Source organism: Zingiber officinale, chromosome 3A (assembly GCF_018446385.1).
Source record: "Zingiber officinale cultivar Zhangliang chromosome 3A, Zo_v1.1, whole genome shotgun sequence".
NCBI lineage: Eukaryota > Viridiplantae > Streptophyta > Magnoliopsida > Zingiberales > Zingiberaceae > Zingiber > Zingiber officinale.
The window spans coordinates 24943590-24966074 of NC_055990.1; the positions used below are offsets into that span (position 1 = coordinate 24943590).

At 39.6% G+C, this 22485-nt stretch overlaps 1 protein-coding gene across 3 annotated transcripts; it reads right to left on the reverse strand.

The window, feature by feature from the left end:
* Nucleotides 1-12350: 12350 nt before the first annotated feature.
* LOC122051471 (probable ADP-ribosylation factor GTPase-activating protein AGD14) lies at nt 12351-21909 on the reverse strand. 3 transcript variants are annotated; one of them, XM_042612627.1, is made up of 15 exons: nt 21558-21909; nt 21187-21306; nt 17346-17407; nt 17076-17163; nt 16911-16972; nt 16750-16843; nt 16526-16614; nt 16228-16462; nt 15278-15718; nt 15056-15205; nt 14865-14972; nt 14687-14770; nt 13580-13820; nt 13417-13486; nt 12351-12777 (listed from the first exon to the last, which is right to left on the reverse strand). In XM_042612627.1, exons 2-15 carry the CDS (start codon nt 21283-21285, stop codon nt 12663-12665), a joined length of 1938 nt encoding a protein of 645 aa, XP_042468561.1. In that variant the 5' UTR covers nt 21286-21306; nt 21558-21909; the 3' UTR covers nt 12351-12662. The 3 variants fall into 3 exon arrangements, with proteins under 3 accessions (XP_042468561.1, XP_042468560.1, XP_042468559.1); XM_042612626.1 differs by having other exon boundaries at nt 16228-16614; nt 16750-16792; XM_042612625.1 differs by having other exon boundaries at nt 16228-16614.
* Between the last annotated feature and the right edge of the window lie 576 nt (nt 21910-22485).

Below are 22485 nucleotides of genomic sequence, written 5' to 3' on the forward strand. Positions count from 1 at the left end.
CTTAGCAAGTGCATGAAGTCACAATGAGTCGACGAGGATTGGACGCCAAAGATGAGGAAAAAGTCTCAGAAATGAGGAGCTCCTTGGCATGTGTTAGTCATATGTAAACTCAATTAGGAAGCGACTGAAAAGAATGTGTTAGTCAATTAATTAGAAGTACCAGTTGACTGAGGGTGTAGTCGGCCATTGTGATGAGCCAAAAATCTTTTTGTTTGCTCGGAGTTTAGAGGCAGTCGACAGGAGCGATGCAATCATAGGCATCTGTTGGCTGATGATACTAATGGTAACAACTTAGTTTACCATTGGCGTTGAAAGCAACTGTTAAATTGTGTCAACAGTTGATTGATGGTGTCTAATTAATTGACTGCTCGTTTGGAAAAGCTGATTTCAATTAGAGAAGAAAATTATGGATTGGCTATAAAAAGGGTGTCAAGGTAGCTTGGGTAGGATTGATGGTGCTAGTGTGGTAGAGGGGTGAATACCATTTTGTTGCTTAAGAGGTTAGTGTTCTACAAAAATACTTACAATGGAAATAAATGACCACAAGAAACACCAAGATTTTTACGTGGTTCATGAATTGCTACGTCCACAGTCTATGCACACAAAGTTCCTTGTCTTTCTTCTCTTCAATTAAGTATTGAGGTGGTGATACTTCTTACCATAAGTAGCAAAATGCAATAGTATATACAAGAATAAAAATAGGAACAGTGAAAGCTTTCAGGGGACAAAGTATGGACATGCTTTGTACTGAGTGAATTATTTGGTGTCGATTAGGAGACTCCTCACTGGTCTAACTGCTTGAGGAGCAAGGTAGAGGTTTTTTTTAAGATTTTTATTTTTTATCATTTTTTCTTTTCGCTTGTGTAAAAGAACAAAAAAGATGAATACGACGAAAAGTTCGGCCAGTGCATCTACGAATCATCACCATATGATATCGAGAACTTCAAGATGTGGAGGTCGGCAATCAAAAATCTCATCCTAATGTGCAATTTTGACAATTAGGTGATATTGAAGAAGCCTTCTTCCCAAAGACCAAAGGATGTAGAGGTAATTGAATTTTATTAAATATTTTACCTAATGAGATTTTGTGTAAGTACCAAAACACCTACTATCTATGACCCGTTGATCAAATTTCATGAGGACTTCTTGAAGTCAGAAGATCAAGTGGAACTCGAGTGTGAGTCATCAAGGGTCAAGGGAGGAGATAAAAGGTGACGATTGTAAAGTTGATTTAAAATTACATAATTCATTTTAAGTGTTGAAAAAATGACATTATAAAAATAAATGCTCCATTTATAAAATTTGGTCGTTATAATCGGTGATAAAAGAGGAATCGATGCAAAAAATCTAAAAAAAAAAAAAAAAAAAAAAAAAAAGACCATGTAAAATGCTTCCATGCAACCAAATCGAATACTACAAGAATCGATGTTTGCAAAGAAGATCTAAGGATCCATTGTTTGCAAAGAAGATCTAAGGATCCAGAAGGGACGATTAAAGTTAATAATTTCGAATTATATGATAATCCTAGTTTTTGTTATGCGTACCAGTGATAATTTAGATATTTTCAATTATGATAGTAAATTGAATATGCATGATAACTCTATCTTAATTTAATTTATTCTAATAATTCATTTAATTCAAATTTAATTATCAAAAATAAATAAATTAATAACAAAATAATTAATTAAAAGTTAATTCAAATTCTAATAATTTAAATAATCAAATAAAACAAAATTAGTTTAATTAAGATTTTGATTAAGTCAATAAAGACTTTGATCCGGTAAATCAATCAAAACCTTCATTTGTTCAATCAAAAGATTAATCTAAAAGTCCTAGGAAAATGATCCGGTGGTCAAGTACTCCAACGGTTAATCAGACATGTAAGATTTGAATCCCACTATAACGCATTGTAAGATATTTTCTTCCAATGGATGATAAACTTAAGAACGCTAGTCGCTTTGGATGGACAACCACGACCACTTCTTGATTTATTCTTATGGTTAGTGAAAAATTTTCGTAGGACCAAATTGTAAGATATGATAAATTAAATAATAAGTATTATTGGGGAAATAATCTTATAAAATTTTCTATGAATTTTTAGAAATTTTTTAGGATTTAAATGAAATCTGTATGATACGTTTAAGGGGATGAATTTATTAGGCTTAGAGAAAGTTTGGAATATCAATTAAGTGGGATTTTATTGATTTAATTGGTCTTTGGTTGGCATTATTAACCTAAGTATAAATACATTAGATCTATGTTTATCTCATTCATTTCCTGATTCCTCTCCTCTCTATTACCGTCACCCTCTCCGCTCGATCTAGTGCCTCGGCCACCACTCGACGTCGTCGTTGTTGCATGCCGATCGCCGTCTTCGCACTTCTGGCCATGGACACCAAGCATTCACCGGAAGCTGAGCACCCAAGCTCCCTTTTCGGTCATGCCCCAGCTCCTAATTCCACCACCCGATCGCCCTAGCGCTGCTGCCTCCTGTCATGCCACCGATCTCCCATCGCCAACACCCGACTCGAGCACACCCAACCGCCGGCGTAGCCCGGTCAATTCTCTCTTTGATCCGCCCTAGTAGTCGCCCCTCTCCCCTGACTCATCATCGCACTATGTCTGTGCATCATTACCGTCGCACTAGTCGACGTCACCATCCTTGTGCACCGTTTTCCTTATCGACGTTGTTGATCCCATGAGTTGTCGACCCTCACAAGCCACTGCTGATCTGATCCCTTCCTCGTTGGAAAATCGCGCATCAATCGGGCACAAGGAGGGTTGCCACTGTCCCAGTCATCTCAGCTACACCTCTCACCTTTGGGTCATGTTTAGGATAGATAGGGTGATCAATCCGCTTTGTTTTTAGAGTTGCTCATTATGATTCTACGACCTTCCGCTCGACGACAAGTATTTTGAAGAATAGTGTCGAACAGTCGCCGTACTTCGAAGACTTCTGGCTTTTTGAGTAGCTCATATTCATGGTCGGTCGTTCATCCTTCTCTGATTATAAGACCGATACTTGCCCGCTCATCGAGCTAAGGGTTTAAGGTCGCCGCTCAATCGTTGGAGAAGATGAGGGTTTAAAGTCGCCGCTCGACCGTTGGCATAGACTAGGGTTTAAGGTCATCGCTCAACCGTTGACGAAAACTAGGGTTTAAGGTCGCCGCTCGACCGCTGATGACGACAAGGGTTTAAGGTCGTTGCTCGACCGCTGATGACGATAAGAGTTTAAGGTCGCCGCTCGACCGTTGATGTAGACCAGGGTTTAAGGTCGCCGCTCGACCATTGATGTGGACCATTGTTTACGGTCGCCGCTCGACCGTTGACGAAGACCAGGGTTTAAGGCATCCGCTCGACCGTTGATGTAGACTAGGGTTGAAGGTCGCTGCTCGACCGTTGATGTAGACTAGGGTTTAAGGTCGTCGCTCGACCATTGAGGAAGACGCATCTCAAGAGTGGCATTCTTCGTTTTTATTCATATTTTGCCCTGCGTTCAGAAGACATACAAAAATACATGTATTCACGCGCGCACCTCTCATCTGGCCCGGTAGGGTTGGAGATGATTCGCGCTCCACAGCCTCTCGAGCTGCCTTCCCCCCTCATCCTCCAAGTAGTAAGCGTCTGAACGGAGCTTTTACACGATCTTGAAAGGTCCCGCTCATGGGGCTTCGATTTTGGTGACGTCGTCGATCGACTTCACTTTCTTCCATACGAGATCGTCGACCTGGAAGGACCTTGGGATCACCCTCCGATTGTAGTTCTGCTTTATCCGTTGCCGGTATGTCGTTAGCCGAACAACTACTTTCGCCCGTGTTTCGTCCACCAAGTCGAGCTCCATGAGCATCTGTTCGGCGTTTCCCTCATCGTAGTACTGCACCTGATCAGATTATACTCTGACTTCCAAGGAGATGACTGCTTCGCCGCCGTATACCAAGTGGAAGGGCGTTACGCTGGTCTCCTCCTTCGGGGTCATGCGAAGGGTCCACAACACATTGGGGAGCTCATCGACCTAGCTGCGTTCGACGTGGTCTAGCTGAGCGCGTAAAACCCTGAGAATCTCCTGATTGGCGACTTCGACTTGTCCGTTGCCCTGGGGGTAGGTAACAGAGGTGAAGGCTTATTGGATGTCATATCCCTCACACCACTCTCTGAGCCTCTAACCTGCGAATTGTCTCCCATTGTCTGATATGAGTCGGCGTGTGATGTTGAACCAGCATATGATGTTCTACCACACGAACTTAATGACCATTTGCTCTGTTATTCTTGCAAGTGGCTCGGCTTCCATCCACTTTGAGAAGTAGTCGACCGTGACAAGCAGAAATTTTCTTTGACTGGTCGCCATGGGGAATGATCCAATGATATCCATACTCCATTGGTCGAACGGGCAAGATACCGTGAATGCCTTCATTTCCTCGGTCGGTCGGTGCGGAAGGTTGTGATAATTTTGGTAGGATAACTAGGTGGCCACCGTCCGAACGACATATTCTTGGAGGGTCGGCCAAAAATATCCGACCAGGAGTATCTTTCGAGCTAACGAATGGCCGCCTGGATAGCCTCCGCATGAACCTTGGTGCACCTCTCGTAGAATGCGTTCGACGTCTTCCGATCCGACGCATTTGAGTAGGGGCCTGGAGAAGGTTCTCTTATAAAGCTGGTCCTCGACCAAGGTGAACCATCCATCCCTCTTATTCAGCAGACCAGCTTCTTCCTAATCGACAAGTGTTGCTCCCGACCACAGAAACTCTGTTAGAGCTGCCCTCTAGTCGTTCGAGAAGGTCATTCTTTCCATTTGGTCAATATGTGCCACTAGCGAGACTTGTTCGATCAACTGCCCTATGATGATTGGCGATAACGAACTGGTTAATTTTGCCAATTCATCTGCCGCTTGGTTCTCCGATCGGGAGATTTTTTGTATAATGACCTCTTGAAAGTTGGTCTTCACCTTTTCGAAGCCCTCTGCATAGAGCTTGAGCCGGGCATTACTTATCTTGAACGTCTCGGATAGATGCTGAGTAGCCAACTGAGAGTCTGAATCGATGAGGACTTTTTTCACATGTCGAGCTGCCTGTAAACCGGCTATCAATGGTTCATACTTAGCTTTATTATTGGTGGCTCTACAGTCCAGTCAAATAGATAGCTACATCCAATCTTCCCGTGGTGAGATGAGCAATATGCCGATTCTGCTACCTTGCCAAGTGGACGAGCCATCAACATATATCCTCCATGTTACCTTCGGCTCGTCACTCGGGACCTCTATGACGAGATCCGCCAAGGCCTGAGCCTTGATTACCGCTCGGAGTTGATATTGTATGTCGAATTCGCTCAGCTCGATCATCCATTTGATCAGTCTTCCTAATGCCTCGGGGTTGAGAAGAATCCGTCCTAAGGAGCTATTAGTCAGCACAATGATTGAGTGTGCGAGGAAATATGGACGAAGCATCCGAGCAGCGAGAATCAAAGCATAAGTTAATTTTTCCAGACCGATATAACGAGACCCTGCATCCTTCAATATATGGCTTAAAAAGTATATAGGTTGTTGCTCTTGGCCATTCTGCCTAACTAGAGCCGACCCAACCGCATACTCGTTGGATGATAAGTAGATCCAGAGCGGCTCACCAACAATTGGCTTACCTAATACGGACAAGGAGTTAAGATATTCCTTAAGCTCTTCTAATGCCCGATCGCACTCGGCGTCCCACTGGAATTTTGTAGCTCGGCAAAACACTTTGAAGAATGGCAAGCTCCGGTCGGACGACTTCGATATGAATCTGGACAGCGCCGTGATCTGATCGGTCAGCCGTTGAACTTCCTTCAAGTTCCGAGGCGGTGATATGTCTTGCAACGCTTTGACTTTGCTTGGATTGGCTTCAATCCCTCGCTCGGTGATGATGTTACCCAGGAAGCGACCACTCTTTGCGCCGAACAAACACTTGATCGGGTTCAATTTTATTCCGTAGGCCTTCAGCACTCAGCAGGTCTCCTCGATATTTGCACATAGATCAGCAGCTCGGAGGGATTTTATTAATATGTCATCGACGTATACCTCCATTTTACGTTCGATCTGCCGTCGGAACACCTTGTTCATTAGCCTCTAGTAAGTGACTCCGACATTCTTGAGTCCGAACAGCATGACGTTGTAGCAGTACGTTCCGTCGGTCATAATGAAACTGACCTTCTCCTGGTCCTCGAGAGCGAGCAACACTTGATGACACCCTTGGTATGCGTCGAGCATGCAAATCAACTCGCAACCCGCCATTGAGTTCACCATCTGGTTTATCCTGGGTAACAGATAGAAGTCTTTTGGGCACGCCTTGTTCAAATTACGAAAGTCAATGCAGACCTGTCATTTATTGCCTGGCTTAGAGACTAACACGACATTGGCTAGCCAGCTCGGGAATTGAACTTCCCTAATATGGCCGACCTCCAACAGCTTCTCTATCTCCACTCGGATAATCAAATTTTGCTCTACGCTGAAATCCCTCTTTCTTTGCTTCACCGGTCGAGTGTCCGGTAGGACATGAAGCTCGTGTTGAGCCACACTCGGGGAGATACCGGGAAGCTCGTGTGTTGACCAGGCAAACACATCATGATTTTGTCTAAGGCAGGTGACCAACTTTGCCTTCTTCTCCACCTCCAGGTCGGCGATGACAAAGGTGGTTGCTTCCGTTCGGCTGGGGTAGATATGAACCTCCTCCTCTTCGTACACCAATACAGGAGGCTTTTCAGTGATTGTGTTCACCTCCAGGTGTGGATTCTTCCGAGCGCTTCTCACTTAGGAGTTAACCATCTCGACGTAGCATCGCCGAGCGGTCAGCTGATCGCCTTTGACTTCGTCGACCCCGTCGTCCACCGGGAACTTTATCTTTTGGCAATAGGTAGATACCACCGCCTAGAATTCATTGAGGGCCGATTGGCCCAAGATGATATTGTAAGCCGATGATGCGCCCACCACGATGAAGTTAGCGGTCATGGTTCTCCTCAGTGGCTCTTCCCCAAGCGAGATGGTTAACTGGGCCTGTCCGAGCTACAATACCTCATTGCCCGTGAAGCCGTATAGTGGGGTCGTCATAGGCAGCAACTCATTTCGATCGATTTGTAATTGATCGAACGTCTTCTTGAAGATGATGTTCATTGAACTCCCTGTATCAACGAAAGTTTGGTGAATAGTGAAATTAGCAATTACCGCTAGGATGATCAGTGCATCGTCATGAGGGATCTCCACTCCCTCCAAATCGCTGGGGCCAAAGCTAATCTCGGGCCCTTCGGCTTTTTCCTTGCTGCATCCCACAATGTGGATCTCCAGTCGTCGAGCGTACAACTTCCTGTCTTTATTGGAGTCGCCACCAGTCGGCCCACCGACGATCATGCCTATTTCTCCTCAGGCAGTATTGCTTCTGTTTTCTTCTTCCCGAGCGAAGAGTCTATTTCACTCGGCCGGGACTCGAGCAGGATCAGTGTTATCCCTCCCCTGGTGTCGATTGCGTCGTTTGAGTGCTCTTCTTTTGTCCTCTCGCCGCCAGGCAAATCGTTGTCTATGTCGTCGATCGGGAGTTGGAGATCGACGGCGATATCCTCTTAGAGTCTGTCGGTTATCGATCGACATCATATCGTAACAGTCACGTGTGTTGTGCATCACCGACTGATGAAAGGATCAAAACATGGGCATCCATACCTTGCCTCTTGTCGTCTTCTGCCAAACTGGAGGCCACATGCTGTATGGCATGTGTCCTGGCCTCTTGGTGCGGCCGAGCTCCCTCTGCTCTTGGCCCTTTGAGCAGCTGGTGGCTGTTTGACGGTCGTCGCTCGGGCGCCGGCGCGAGTTCGACCGGCGTTTCCTTCTTCCTTATTGTCTGGGCTTCCTTCACATTTATGTACTCATTGGCTTTCCTGAGCAGGCGGTCGAAGTCCCTAGGTAGCTTCTGGATGAGCGATTGGAAGAGCTCTCATTTAACCAGCCCTTGAGTGAAGGCGTTCATCATCGTCTCAGATGAAACTGAAGGGATATCCATGACTACTTGATTGAAATGCTTGATATACGCTTGGAGCGCTTCCTTGGGCCCCTGCTTTAAGGCAAAGAGATTGACGCTCGTCTTTTGATAGCGTCGGCTACTGGGGAAATGATGCTGGAGCACAGCTTGGAAGTCCTTGAAGTTATGTATCGAGTCATCCGACAGTCTTCAGAACCAACACTGCGCCGAGCCAGAGAGAGTAGTGAGAAAGACTCGGCACTTCACCCCATCCGTGTACTGGTGCAGCGTGGCCGCATTATCAAACTTATCCAGATGATCATCTGGATCAGTCGTTCTGTTGTATTCCCCGATCGCCAGTGGAGTATAGTGCTGGGGTAGAGGATCACACAAGATCGCTTGGGAGAACTGCAGATTGATCCGCTCGGGCGAAGCTTGACTTCTGAGTGCCTTTCCTTTACGCGTATCCCGAACGGGAGTGTCGTCCGAAGATGACCCCCTTTCCTGGTTCGCCTGCGCTATTTCTAAGGGGGTTTGGAACAAGGCGTGATGAAATGAGATGGGCGCGGGCGACACTTCCTGTGTGCTGGTCCGACCTCTATTCTTCCCCCATATGGAAATGGGTTTCGGTCGGTCTTCCAATCCCGCTTGTCCTCCTGCTGTCGACGTCGCTTGTTATTGTACTAGCCGATAAATGCTTGCTGTTGCTGCTGCTCGAACATCTTCGCTGCTCAGGCTTACACGAGCATGTCGAGCTCCTCTTTAGTGAGTGTCACGGTGGTAAGTTGTCTAGCATCCTCCATCTTATGCAGGTTAAGTTCTTATAGATGGCGCCAAATATGATTTTGTCCAAAAGTCGATAAGATGGAAAGCTGAGGATGTGGCGCTCCCACTGACCGTCTGTAGACCCCGCTCAGACCTACAATACAGATTACGTCAGTGCCGAGCCAGGGAAGGGGTCTCCTGCGTTGACCCTCCGACGCTCAAGTCAATCACCGACGATGAAGTAGAAGGCGGAGTGGAATGAACAGTAGCGAGAACAATGTCTATCGCGTATTGCGTACCTCCGTTGATGCTTGGACCCCCCCCCCCTTTATATAGATCTCCTGTAGCACGCGTGCACGCTCCCCAAGGCGAGCACGTTTTCTAAAGTTTTCCCTGAAAAGAATTGTAAGTAAAGTGTCCCTGACGCAGTACCTTAATAGGCCGAGCATATCTTTAAAGTGACAGTGGAAGCTTCCGTCGTACGATCTTCTGGTTGTCTATGCTCGGTGTCAGCGGCACTAACTCCCAAAAGGATGTCAATGGATACTAGAGAGAGTATGCTGCTAGGCCGAGCGGGTTGGCCGCTCGGCCGGAGCTTTGCTGTTCCTATGTCTCGTCCGCTCGGTCGGGGCTCAAATGTGTTTGTGTCACGTCCGTTCGGCCGGAATTCCACTGTGCTTGTGTCACGTCCACTCGGTCAGAATTCTACTGTGCTTATGCAACATCCGCTTGGCCCGGCTCCTGCACATCGTCTCCTCCTCCGTTCGGCGTCATATACTCCATTAAGCATCAGTCATTTGACCTCCCCATGTCGAAGGCGGGATCAGACCGGGACCTTCTCTCCCCGGTTGGGGCATGCTTGCCCGACTGGCCAATACTATCTGCGTGTTGATCGCCTTAACTTTGACCTCCACCATGTGAGCTATCCTCTGCGGGGTGGGGCCCCTCCTCATCACCGCATCATCAATATTTTCATTGTATTCTTCAAATGGTCCTTTATCAATAGAATTTGTCTTCTTACAACAAATGACAACCATTTCCTTGTATGCAGTAGATGTGAAAGTGTTACTTACTCGATTATCATTAACTTGTTGATGTAACATAACATCTATAAAAATGTTATCTATTTCATTAGTGCACTTAATCATATCCTTCTTGACTTGTTCGACCGTAGAACTCATTTCTACTCAATACCTGTATCAAATGCATATGTGACAATGAAAAAAAAATCAAATCTTATACATAGTTTAAACTCGTTTCATTCAACTATATAATATTGGATTGACAAACATAATCAATGCATAAAAATAATATCCAATCGAAGAACGTCTAGTAATAAGATTTAGCAATAGGATACTCAAAATATCACATTATTCAAATTAAGCATTATTAATCAATATGCTACATCAAAACATTCTCATAATTTTCCAAATAAAACCAAATAAGTCTTTCTTTAGTTGTTATTGTAATCCAACCACGTAACATTAACTATGTTATCCTTGATCATATTCTCTTGCCTCCCATTAACATCTTGTCTCTCATTGTAACTCACTTCATTATCATAATTTGCACTCAATTCATGATCCACTTCACGAATCAACCTCTCGTCCACCCCTATTAAGAAATTATAAAGAATACAACACACTAAGATAATGCCTGTGTGAATGTCAATTTCATAGTAAGGTTCTATTCCACTAACAATAATTGAAAACCTCTTCTTTAAAACCTCGCCAACTCTCTCAATTGCATTGTAAAGAGATGCATATCTAAGATTGAATAATTCTTTTGCATTTGTAAGGTCACATCTTGAGTATTCCTTTAATTGATAATGAATTCTTTGATAAGGGGTAATTAAATCCCTTTTCAACATAATCAGAATCAACTAAATAGTATTTACCTATCAACAAACAAAGGATATAGGTTTAATCATATTTACTTCCAAACATTGTCCACTAATAAACATTAATTGTAAACTAAATACCATGAGGAATTATTAATTTATCATGTCTAGATAGCGCATTTTTGACGATTCGAGAATCGAATGTAGTTCCTTCCCACCCAAATAAGATATATGTGAACTTCAAGTTGAAAGAGCATGTCGCCAACACATTCGTAGTGGGTCAATCCTTTCTTCCTCTATATCTAGGTGTGTCTACATCGGATACTTTAACATGCATATGAGTTCCATTAATGCACCAACACAATCATACAATTAGGAGACAATGAGCATATTTAGCTACAAAGTACCTTACAAACCTTCTAATATTCAAAATAAGTGTTACATTGAAGTGAGTAGAATCTACTACTACTCTATATAAGCAAAGGGATTTTAGATCCATCTAGTTACGTTGCTTTATAAAATCAGTATGAAGTTCAATAATGGCTTTTAAGACTTAATAAAAATGATTATTAATAGTCCATGTACTTCGACAAAAGAAAAAACTCAACTCTTGATATTTGACATCATAGCCAGGCAAATATAAAAATTTAACAACTTTCTCTTCAACACTTGAATTCCTATTGGTTTTTACCCTTTGTTGTACTTTCATAGTTCACACAAGCCAACAAAATCATCCACACTTACCATAAGAATGTTACGGCAAGCCTCATTAGATGTTATCAAAAACAAATAACAGTTGTAATAGTTAAAGATGAGTCATCCATAAATCAAGTTAATTAATGGTGTTTATGAGAATTTCATAATTATAGATTTAGTCCACTAAAAATTTCTCCCAGAAGTGAATTATCATATAATCAGCTTTAGGGTGATGATTAGCAACACAAAGGGGCAAAATCAAAGCCAGTCTTGGGATCAAGGTAAAATGGCATGTATTTTAATTGAAAATTAAAACAATGATAGAAACCATCCAAACGTACAGTAATCGATGTGCAGGATAACTAAACGCGTAGCAGTCGTTAGTAATTGCAGGAGCAATCGTAGAAGAAAACTGGAGCAACGACGTGCATCAATCACAAAATAGTTGCTTACAATAGTTGTGGATCAATCATGAGAGCGGCAATCTTGGAACAGCAGTAGCAATCACGGAAGAGAAAATAAGGGTGTAGTAGTCACAGAAGAGACAAAGAGCAATCGACGGGTGAGGAGGTCCGCAAGACAGGAGGAAGAGGCAATCAGTGATCAGAAAGAAAAAGAAAAAAAAAAAAAAGGTTTAGTGATATTTATGTGATTTCCTGTTTTCACTTTTCCTTCGTCTTTTCGTCCGATTCAGAGGGGATAAATTTTATTCACCAAAGGAATATGATTTTCACGGCCTTTAAATTTTTAATCAAGTAAATAATAAAAAAAATTCCGCAGCGGAAATTTACCTCTTATTTTACTTTCCCTACCTCCAAGTAAACAAAGTGTAAATCTTCTAGCCTTGTCACTTTCAAAATTTACCACAAACTCATTATCAATCATTCAACTTTGCTATTGTGAGTTTTTAAGTTCACATGGTTCTCATCATCCATGCAAATCCAGACACAACAGCACCAAGACATGATAAAAGTGAGATTGGTTTTGTTGTAATAAGAATGGCCTTCGAGTTTGTATATGCAAACCAAGAAAGAACAGCTGAAACATAATTGCTTCACTGACATTTGCAATTAACTATGTAGATCCAACCTGAAACTACCATCAACACATTTGAAGATGTCACAAAATGGATGTTATGAAAATACAATACAAGGCCTATACATGAACATACGTGGGTGCAATTAGAAGATCAAAAGACCAATATGCAAATAAAAACCTCAACAGTCCTAGTTTCTTCCATGCAATAATTACAGTCTAGCATCTCACTATCGCCGCCATGAAACAGAACTTGAGATATTGTTTGTTGCAACTCACCTTTAAGCTCCCTAGGCACCTGAAAGTATGGAGAGATCTACAGACACAAACAGCAAATGTTTCAATTAGTGCACCATTTAACCAAAAGGATTTCCGCCTGGAGAAGAAGTTGGGGTATGTGATGGATAGTTTCTGGAGTCTAAATGCTGGTTCAATGCAAGTCCTTCCATGTTAAACCCACCAGATTGATGCCTGCATTCACAACAAAGACTAACATCATTACTTCTGAAGCTATTCAAAGAAATGATATTTGTAAATGGAAATTGCCAGCATATGGTCTTCAGAGATTATTATTTGTAAGGATCTTTGTCTACTACATTAAAAGAAGAAAGATAAAGGAGGAAGCAATTTTTAGCTCCTTTTCCCAGACGTGATTCCGTCCAAGAGTGGATTGGAAAAGCATGGAAACGTTGAGAAGGTTTTAGAAAAAGACTAATTTAGCTTTGCAGCTCCCAGGAACAACAAGATTAAAGGTTTGAGTTTTTTGGATTGACCACATCCTTCCTCATTTCCTCGCTTTTCAAATAGACAAGACTAAGGAACCACTCTCACCTCCCTTGCCATCACTTTTCATTCTTTCCACACTTCATTCCCTCAAGTATCTTAAGAATATTTCTCTGGTTCCAAAATAGAGAGTGCCACCACCAGCATCACCAAGCATTTTGATTTAATCTCCAAATATCACATAGCAATTTAGAAGCTAAAACGACGTACATTTTCTATCAATTAGCTTAACAATTTTTCTGCATTCTAAATCATCTAGACTCCCCAGCATGGAGAGATTAATTTAAAAAGAAAAAAGAAAAAAAAAGTTAACTGCAAGGAACTTACATAGCAGAAAACATAGAACTAGATGGTGCAACAGCCACATGCCTTGCACCTTGCTGAACCACATTTGGACCTGAGGATATTGAACTTTACCATCAGCATCAACAAATAATTAGCCAATGGACATATTGAACAACAACACAAAATTCAAATGTTAAAATTCTACCTCGAGGCATAGTTGGCATTGGAATTTGTTGTGGGGGCAGCCACTGTTGGGTCGGAAAGCTGGATGTGCGCACAAAATATGAATGGTCATCGAAACTAGAAAATGCTCCCTGAGGAACAGTTGACATTGGAGTTTGTTGTTGGGCCAACCACTGTTGGGTGGGTAAGCTCGACGTGCGCAGTATTGATGAATGGCCATCTACATTAGGCAGTGCTGCTTGCAAAGGTGCTAAATTTGGGAACTACAACGTAGGGAAAAAAGAAATACATGTAAGAAAAGATGACCATGGCAATAGACTTTAGTTGTCATGAATATTTTACTTCACAAAAAGTCACGAGATACTTTAATTTTATTTTAATTTATGTTACACAAGGAGCATTGCTTTGAAAAATATCTACCTGCTCCTAAACAACTCATGCAAGCTGCATAAGCTTATGCAGCAAGTGACACATGACACTGGCATAAGGCCGCAAAGGATCATGCGAAATAGACCAATGTTCAACTTGTTAATGTGGCACAAGGTGACTCGCTCACCCCATGTACCCCTCCACGTCCGTCCCAAGGCAGTTGGAAGGGAGGTAAATCACGGTGACCAAGCGACGTCTTTTTAGGTGAGAGGGATTTTATTCCCCATGAGATTGTTCCCCCGCGGATTCGACCGCCTACTTTCATGTGACAACAATCTATCACCCGAGTACCAACTCGGCTACCCATGGGGTCAATGTCCAACTTGTTAAGCTCCATGTCATATTAAAGTTAATATTGATCAAACCTATTTTTCTAAAAATTAATCTTATTTCTTAGGTCAACAAGTAAATTGTCATCTGGATTGTAGTGGTTGGTTATCATACATTGTCAAATGTTGAGATTTTGTATATTGAAGTTATGGATTGGTTATAATGTTTCATTTAATCATTAAGTGATACATAAATTTTGTGTGAATGCTAACTCAATTTTCTGACACGTGATGTTAATATGATTAATGCTTCTTTAAAAAAAATGCAGTTCTATATGGTGTATGTGTTATGTAGTGGCTCAACTGTACATCGCTTGCATAAGCTATTTGAAACTTTGATAAGAAGAAATTTGACTAATAGCTGAAAATACCGTGGAAGCATGAACTAATCTAGGCTCTTCAGCAAGAGCAAAGGGGTTTGCATGTGTCAAAGAATGAGCAAAAGTTGGCATGGCCTGCAGCATAAAAAATCAAGGCATGTCAATATGAAACAAACTGACCAACCAACAAAATGATTCCTTCCAGAAAATGATAAGAAACAGGGCATACGATTGAAGATGGATATTGCACTTGCATGCCATAACCCATATAAGGTTGAGGTGTCTGATAGTAAGGGAATGGTCCAAATGAAGAAGGGTAAGTCATAGTGAACAAGTCCTGCAATGGGCATTAATTTCATGATGAAGTTCCACAACTTCGAGAATGTAAGCCATAGAAATACTTTGTAATCAAATGAATACCGGAGGAAGTTCTTTTCTTGTGCCTGGTCTAGCCACTGCATTTATAGGCTGTTGTGAAATTCCAGTAGTGCTTTGATGATTTGGTGTATTTACCACTTGAGAAGATTGCCCAGTTATAGCAGATACAAGTCCATGAACAATTGGAGACACCTGTTGTAGAAAGTTTACAAATCATAATCAGTTAACTAAAGATGTTGGGTTAAAAATTTAACCAAAGCTAACCGGATTGTATGGAGGCCCAGAAATTGATGTGCTAAATGGTGGATTGCTTGAAACATTAGGAACTTCGAATAGAGATGAATGATTCTGGTGACTGATTGACAATTGCACTGGATTACTCTGGTTTGATAATGAAATAGTCCCAGCAACAACAGAATGGGCTGGGTCGGCAGTTGAAGCAATCTGCGGAATTGACAATTGGTACAGAAATGATTCTGCTGGGCTTCCCATTGAAGTAACCTGAGTCGGTTTAAGAGAGGAAGAGTCATCAAATGATGCCCAACCTCCACCCTCAGCAGGTGATGTGGTGGTTTGATGGGTAATAAACTGATCTGTAGCTCTAACAGAATCTGGACCCGGATCTGCATCAAAATCAATCAAACTTCTAGAGCTTGCCGCCTTTAGTTCAGCAGAAATCCCAACACTGGATCCTGACACTGTACTCTGAAATATACCAAACAATGAGCATCCTGCTTTCATGGTTCTTTATGGTGAACACAGATATCAGAGTTAACAAAATTGAACATTTTGAAGTTTCTACAAGACATACATCAATCTCAAGTCAGCAGGCTAAGCAACTGACATGCTATGGCAATTGCTACTTCTGAGTTCTGAAGTAGACTAAAATTTAGTTCCTTAATCCCAGGATCTTTCTAATCTTAATGAATAGACCAAGACAGTCCTTCAGCTTTTTTAGTCTGTTTGACATATTATCAAATAACAAACAGCAATAACAGCTCATGAACTCTGGTCAAGTGTGATTGGTATTGCATTGGCAAGAAAATACAATCAATCATCTATACACTAATAATAATGGATCATGAACTCTGGTTTCACCCAAGTCCGCGTGTTGATACTAATTACACAAGAAAGCAAGATTTATTCACATGAAACATAAACATAGATGTCCTCAGTATATACTAAATAGTCTTCCGAATTACTTGAAAAATCACCTGAAATTGTGGTGAATTATGAGGGAATTGAAGTCCAGTAAACTTTGTTAGCTCATCTTGAATTCCAGTAGACTTTGTGGACTCAGAAGATAGAGGAGGTGGAAAGTTGACTACTGCTCCAATAGGTTGCGTCACAGGGGATTTAGATATGTCAATCTCTTTTTGTTGGCTTGGAGATCTTCCTTCGAGCTTTTGACCACCAGGAGTTTGGTGGTTTTTTCCGGATTTGTCATCTCTGTCAAAGCGGCCAGGATTAAACTCATATCGGGGACTTGTAGAACTAGGTCTTTCACCATACCGCTGGACATCCATATCATTGTAAGTTGGGCTTCGGGAACCATGATAAGAATCTAACTTCTTTTTGTCATAGGGATCTTCATTATCACCCTATAAATTGGCAAAATTTTGTCAGCTTTAAATATGAAGAGTCTCATTGCTACAGCATCTAAAATATAGCACGGTCTATGTTGCATGATTTCATATTAATTTTTTCAACATCTTACTCAAGACTTCAAGAATCACCTTAGACCTTGGAGACCTGGATGAACTTCTTTCTCCTGTGTATCTTCGGTCCATGTAAACATGTTTAATGAATTCTCTGAGTCTGACAATATTGCTGTAACAAAAGATTGTATAGATATAACACCCACATAGATTCAAAGAAGAGTTTTAGAACAGCAGACCTGCTATCGGGAAAAGAATAACGCTGAGCATCCCACTCTTTAAAATAGATCTCCCTAGCACACTGCATAATAAGAGGAATAAAAAGCAAAAGGAAAAGAAAAGTGTAACAGAACATTTTCTGCGTGGCAAGACAAATAAAAGTTCTCTGATGTATGGCTCTTAACCTCATTTCCTCCTTGTTGAAGGGAAGAAACTTCTTCTGAAGAAAACTTGGCCATGGATATAGACTTCACACGGTGTGTGAACTCCCGGCTTTAGAACATAGTTGCAAAATCAGAAAAGGACAAATAAGGAAAAGTCCACCTTCGAGTTCTTTGAAAATTTTATCATCAACAATTGTCTAATACTCTGCATCTCTATGGCTATTTGCATGGAGGCAATCGAAGAGAACAAGAGAATAACAAAGCCAAAGAAAACAAACAAGCAGAACTTACTGTATTCCGCTGCAATTAATACATATGAATGTCCAGAAATTTGTGCATACATATTGAGGTCCCTGATCAGACGAAGCAAGTTAGCATAGCCCGTATGTAACAAGAAATAACATGTGAGAAAAGACAAATCAAAAATAACTAGTGTGTCTATCAGGAAAACACATTAGCATAAGCCAACACCATGAATTATGGCTATAATCTGGATCTGCAAGCCACATTACGAAATTCAAAGAGAATGTCAGATGAATGATTAAGTTATGAAAAGGGGGAATTGGTTGTGCTCCTCCATCTTGAAGTACACATACTGAACACAATTAATTTTTTAAAAAGTCCAAATCATGTATAAGAAAAATTAATGGAATATGTGAAAAGCCAACATATAAGCTAGGGCAGGAAGTATACCCCTCCAGAATATCATGTCAAACTCTGGGATGTCCATGGAATTGAAATATTCCTGTAGACGAGTGAGTAGATACTATCATTACTCAAGATCAATCATCTTGAGCTGGAATAGCAGGCATACATCACCACCAATGGGAAAAGAGATTGGTAACTCATAAAAAGGATTTTAGAAAAGAAAAAGATTACGATTGATGAGTTTCAATTATTTTTAGATGTAGTTATTTCCAAAAGCTAGCTGAGGTGGATTCATCACTCTGTACATCAAGTGCTCAGTGACATAGCACAACGAACAAATAAAGATATGATTCATCACTCAAGAGGAACGTAACTGATTCTCAACTAGAGAAAAGGAAATTGAAAATTGTAGTAATTCAAAAACTTATCCTTTACATGGGATCATAACTCCCTTTTATAGTATGATAACACTACATATTCTTTATAAAATAACTAAATTTTCTAAAGAAAACTCTAATTATCCTAATATAACTCTACCAGACTATTTTTTTAAAAAAAAAAGGTAATCAATTTTTTGAAAATTCTAACAAATTAAAAAAATTAATGACTTAGAAAACTTTAAATAGTTTTAAATAAAATTAAAATTATTGTCTTATTTCCTCAACCAAAGAAAACTTGACTCCGTTGAGTGGGAAGGTGGAACTAGCCAGTGTGTCAATGCAACACATTAGCGCGAAGTGGCAATGCCTCTCTAGTTGAACCCAGACAATTGTTGATTTATGTTTTTAATCATTGTCTTTTTGTTGTCAATTTGTTTTCTTATTTGTATTATTCTTCCCCACTGAGGAGAATTCGACTCCCAGCGAGTTTCGACTTTTCTTGTTGGATTGCCTTTTCCAAGCATTTGCTAACCGTCCAACAATGTTTTTTTCACTATGTTTTATCTTTGGGCATCCCTTCCGATACGGAAGAAATGGATGCTCTTTGGTTCTCTTTTTGCATTTTGACTTTAAGATATTCACTTTTGGTTGTGCTTTAAAATGAGTAACTAAACATTGAGTGTCTTATACAACAAAAATGATATGTGTGTCTTCGTTGAAATTATGTGATGTGAAGGTGATAATGATGAGAATAATTTCACAAAACCTATAATAGAATCAACTTACTGAGATGAATGCTCGAACTTCTCCTTGTAAATTATTGTATCATCCATTTTAAAAATTGAACTTGTATTTAAATAAGTCAGAAAGATGAACAAACAAGAATTATAATCAATCTTCATTACAATATGACCAAATATAGTAGATATCAAAGAGATGAATGCATTTAAAAGTAGATGTGATGAGAGTAAATTTGAATTAATGAATGAAATATAAAAATTCATTGTACCATTAGGCATTTTATAATAATCATTACTCAACACTGGTTTATCATAGTAATCAGATATATTTCGCATATGTAAAGTGGAATTTTCAGTTAGGTAAATAAGACATATGGCATTTAACTCAGATGGTTAACAAGCATCAATAATATAAGTAACTATGGAAGAACTCATGTTATTTGTAAACTTTTAAATTGTTATCTTGCATTACTAGATTATGATGGTTTTTATTTTTAAAATTTCCTCATTTGACTTCTTTTGATAACATAAATGAGTTACAATTTGAGACTCTAAATTAAGTTGATTAGTCTCTAAAGAGGTCGAGTAAACAAGAAATTTTTTTGAGATTGCATTGTTAAACGACTTGTCTAAAGTATGATCAGAGGGCTCCTCAAGATTGCCATCAAATTATGAAGGTTGAGTTATCACAAGATTTATTTAAGCATAAATCTCTCATTTTAGCTACAAGTTCATAAATTGTAAAAGAACTAAGGCTTTTGATTGATGGTCTCTAATGCTTTAGACATATCATCAATAAGTTTCAACGTCGTCTAACCAATCAAGAAATCCAAGGGTCCATAGTTCTATCAAATGTGTTTGTGATCTTGTATACATGTGATTCGTAACACGTGATTTACAAAAATAATTAGATTCTTCCTTAGACATGGGATAATGTAATTGTAGTGCATGCCATTTCTAAATTTAAATTTAGCAATGTTTGAAGAATAACAAGCCTAATCATTAAGTTAGTAAATCACATGAGTATAACTTGATTGATCTAAATCTCACATATATGTGGTGGCAATTATAGTGCTTTCTCTTACCATGTTAATCTAAATATTGATAATGCAATTAATAAAATAAAATAATGGATGATAAGCACATTAAATGTAAGTAAAAAGTATGTCAATGATGATTTTTTTATAAATAATGATCATACTAAATAGAATTTTTTTTAACTTTTATGAATAACATAATAATATGTATGAGAGTGTGAGAAAAACTAATTAAACATGAACAATTTTTAATTACCAACTAAACAAACAAATGTAATGTTCAAGAAAAGGATAAATTTTAGACGAAGATGATGTAGGTTCAGTTGATGTTGAAGTTGTTCTATAAAGCTCATGTCAAACTTCTATGTTGTAGATGGTTGTCACTTGTCATGAAGAAACAAAGATGATTGCAATAGTGGTGATTGGGAGATGATGTAGTGACGATAAAGATAATGAACCAACACTGCTCAATTGTGAGGCTGTGGTGGGTAGGTTAGTAGCAAAAAAAGGAATGACGATTGTGCAAAGAGAAAATAGGGCATAGTGAATAATAACAGTGAATGAAAATGCAATACAGATGGAGATGATGATAGTAAGGAAAAGAAAATTGATAGTGGGGAGAAACAATAATAGTGAAGATGACTAGGAAAGTATTGACCACCAAATTAGGAATTAATATTTAAGACAACACAACAAACGAATAAAAATACAATCCTCACCTAGAGAAAAGCTACCGATTCTCATCCAAAAATTGTATTAATACACAAATTGCTCTATTATATGGAATCCTAACCTCCCTTTTATATTTTGATAACACCACTTATTCTTTATAACATTACAAACTTTTGTAACTAATCCTAAAAAACTCTAATAGAGTTTTCTAAAAATTTAAACTTTTTAAAAGTTCTAACAAATTATAAAAAATTATAGATTTTGGAAACTTTAAATAATTTCAAATACTATTAAAATTATTGAGTGCATTACTCAACAAACCATTTCCTCAAGAAACATTAGGAATTATATTGTGATGCACAATGCTACCCAACTCCAACCTACAATGAAAGGTTACAGGACACTGCAGAAAGCAGTGAATTCCGTTTTGTATATCCATGAATACAGGTAAATGTGAAGTAAAGAGAGGGGAAAGCTGACAAATATTGCAAAGGGACCCAAAAAAAAAATGGGGAATGAAACTTTTAGGCGATTATGGATATGTGATATGTGTGAAACATCCGGAGCTACAATAATTCGGCAGCTTCAACAGATTAGAAGAAACCTAACTACACAAACAGCAGGCGGGTGAAGAAAAGTTGATAGCACGAAGTACCAGGCTGTTGCAGTTTATGCATCTCCGGTTAGCCGGAAGCTTCAGCAGTTCCCGGATAGCCCTCTCGTTCTTCTCGTCTTCCTTCACTCTGCTCGCCATCGGAAATCCTCCACCTCAATCCTACAGCAACTTAAAAATTCAATTAGAAGCATCCTAACAACAAAAAATGAAAAGGAGAACAAGGATGAAAGCAAACTGAAAAAACAAAGCGCAAGTCGCAAGCAGTCAAGAAGGATGTCCGACAACGTCAGAACTCCTCAAGATCTACAACTTATGAAGACGAAAACTACAAGTACGTAGCAAAAAAAAAAAAAATGGACTTCATACAAAAGGAAGAGATAAATTTTTTTATATCTTTAGCTTCCTCTTACGTTCTCAACTAGGGCTCGAGGATGATGGTAAGACAAATTGGATGCGGTGGCGAAGCGGCCGCATCGAACGATACTTGCGGATTTGGAAGTTTCTACTTAGGATCAGATTGAGCTGCTGCTGTTGATGCTGCGGATGGTGCAGATCGACAGAAATCAAAGCATATGCGAGTAATTAAACTAGATCGGAAATAGAATACGGTTGTTGTTGTTGTTGTTGACTTGCTCCGATGGATCAGAAAAAGGAGACTACTTTTTGTGGTTCTGTGGATTCTGCCAAGACATTTCGCCGATGGGTGAAGAAGAGGCAGCCTTTGCCGGTCCAACCGTGCCTCCCTCCCTCGGCTTTACCCTTGGTTGTTTCGTATTTACATCATTGCCACTTTCCAATGTTAAAAAAAATATAGAGAAAATAATTGTTTGATTTTCTGTATCAAGGATAAATACCATTTAGGCAAAAATCAAAAACGATACTCGTTCATCCCAAATGGTTTTTCGTTATCGGTACGATGAAGAGAATTAAAAATTGTTTTCTTTTAATTTTTCTTAATATTTTTAAAATTGTAAATTATTTTTTAAAAAAATAAAAATAATATAGTTGAAAATTTAATTCTACTATAAATTTTAAATTTTTTGGAATGATTTATCATGGCACATACTCGAAATCTTGATTTTAGTTAAAGTAGGACGGTAAATAAATTGAACTTTCGTGAATAAATTTGGTATTCCGTTTGGAAAGAGTTTATTTATATTCGTTCAATATATATAAGATCAATTAAATAAATAAATATGAACAATTCGTTTAACTAAACGAATAAACTTGAATACATATGTATTCTGTTCGTTAACATTCATGGACAATGTTCGTGAATAACATTCATGAACAATATTCGTGAATCATGTTCATCAATAAAACTCTCATCAACTTGTT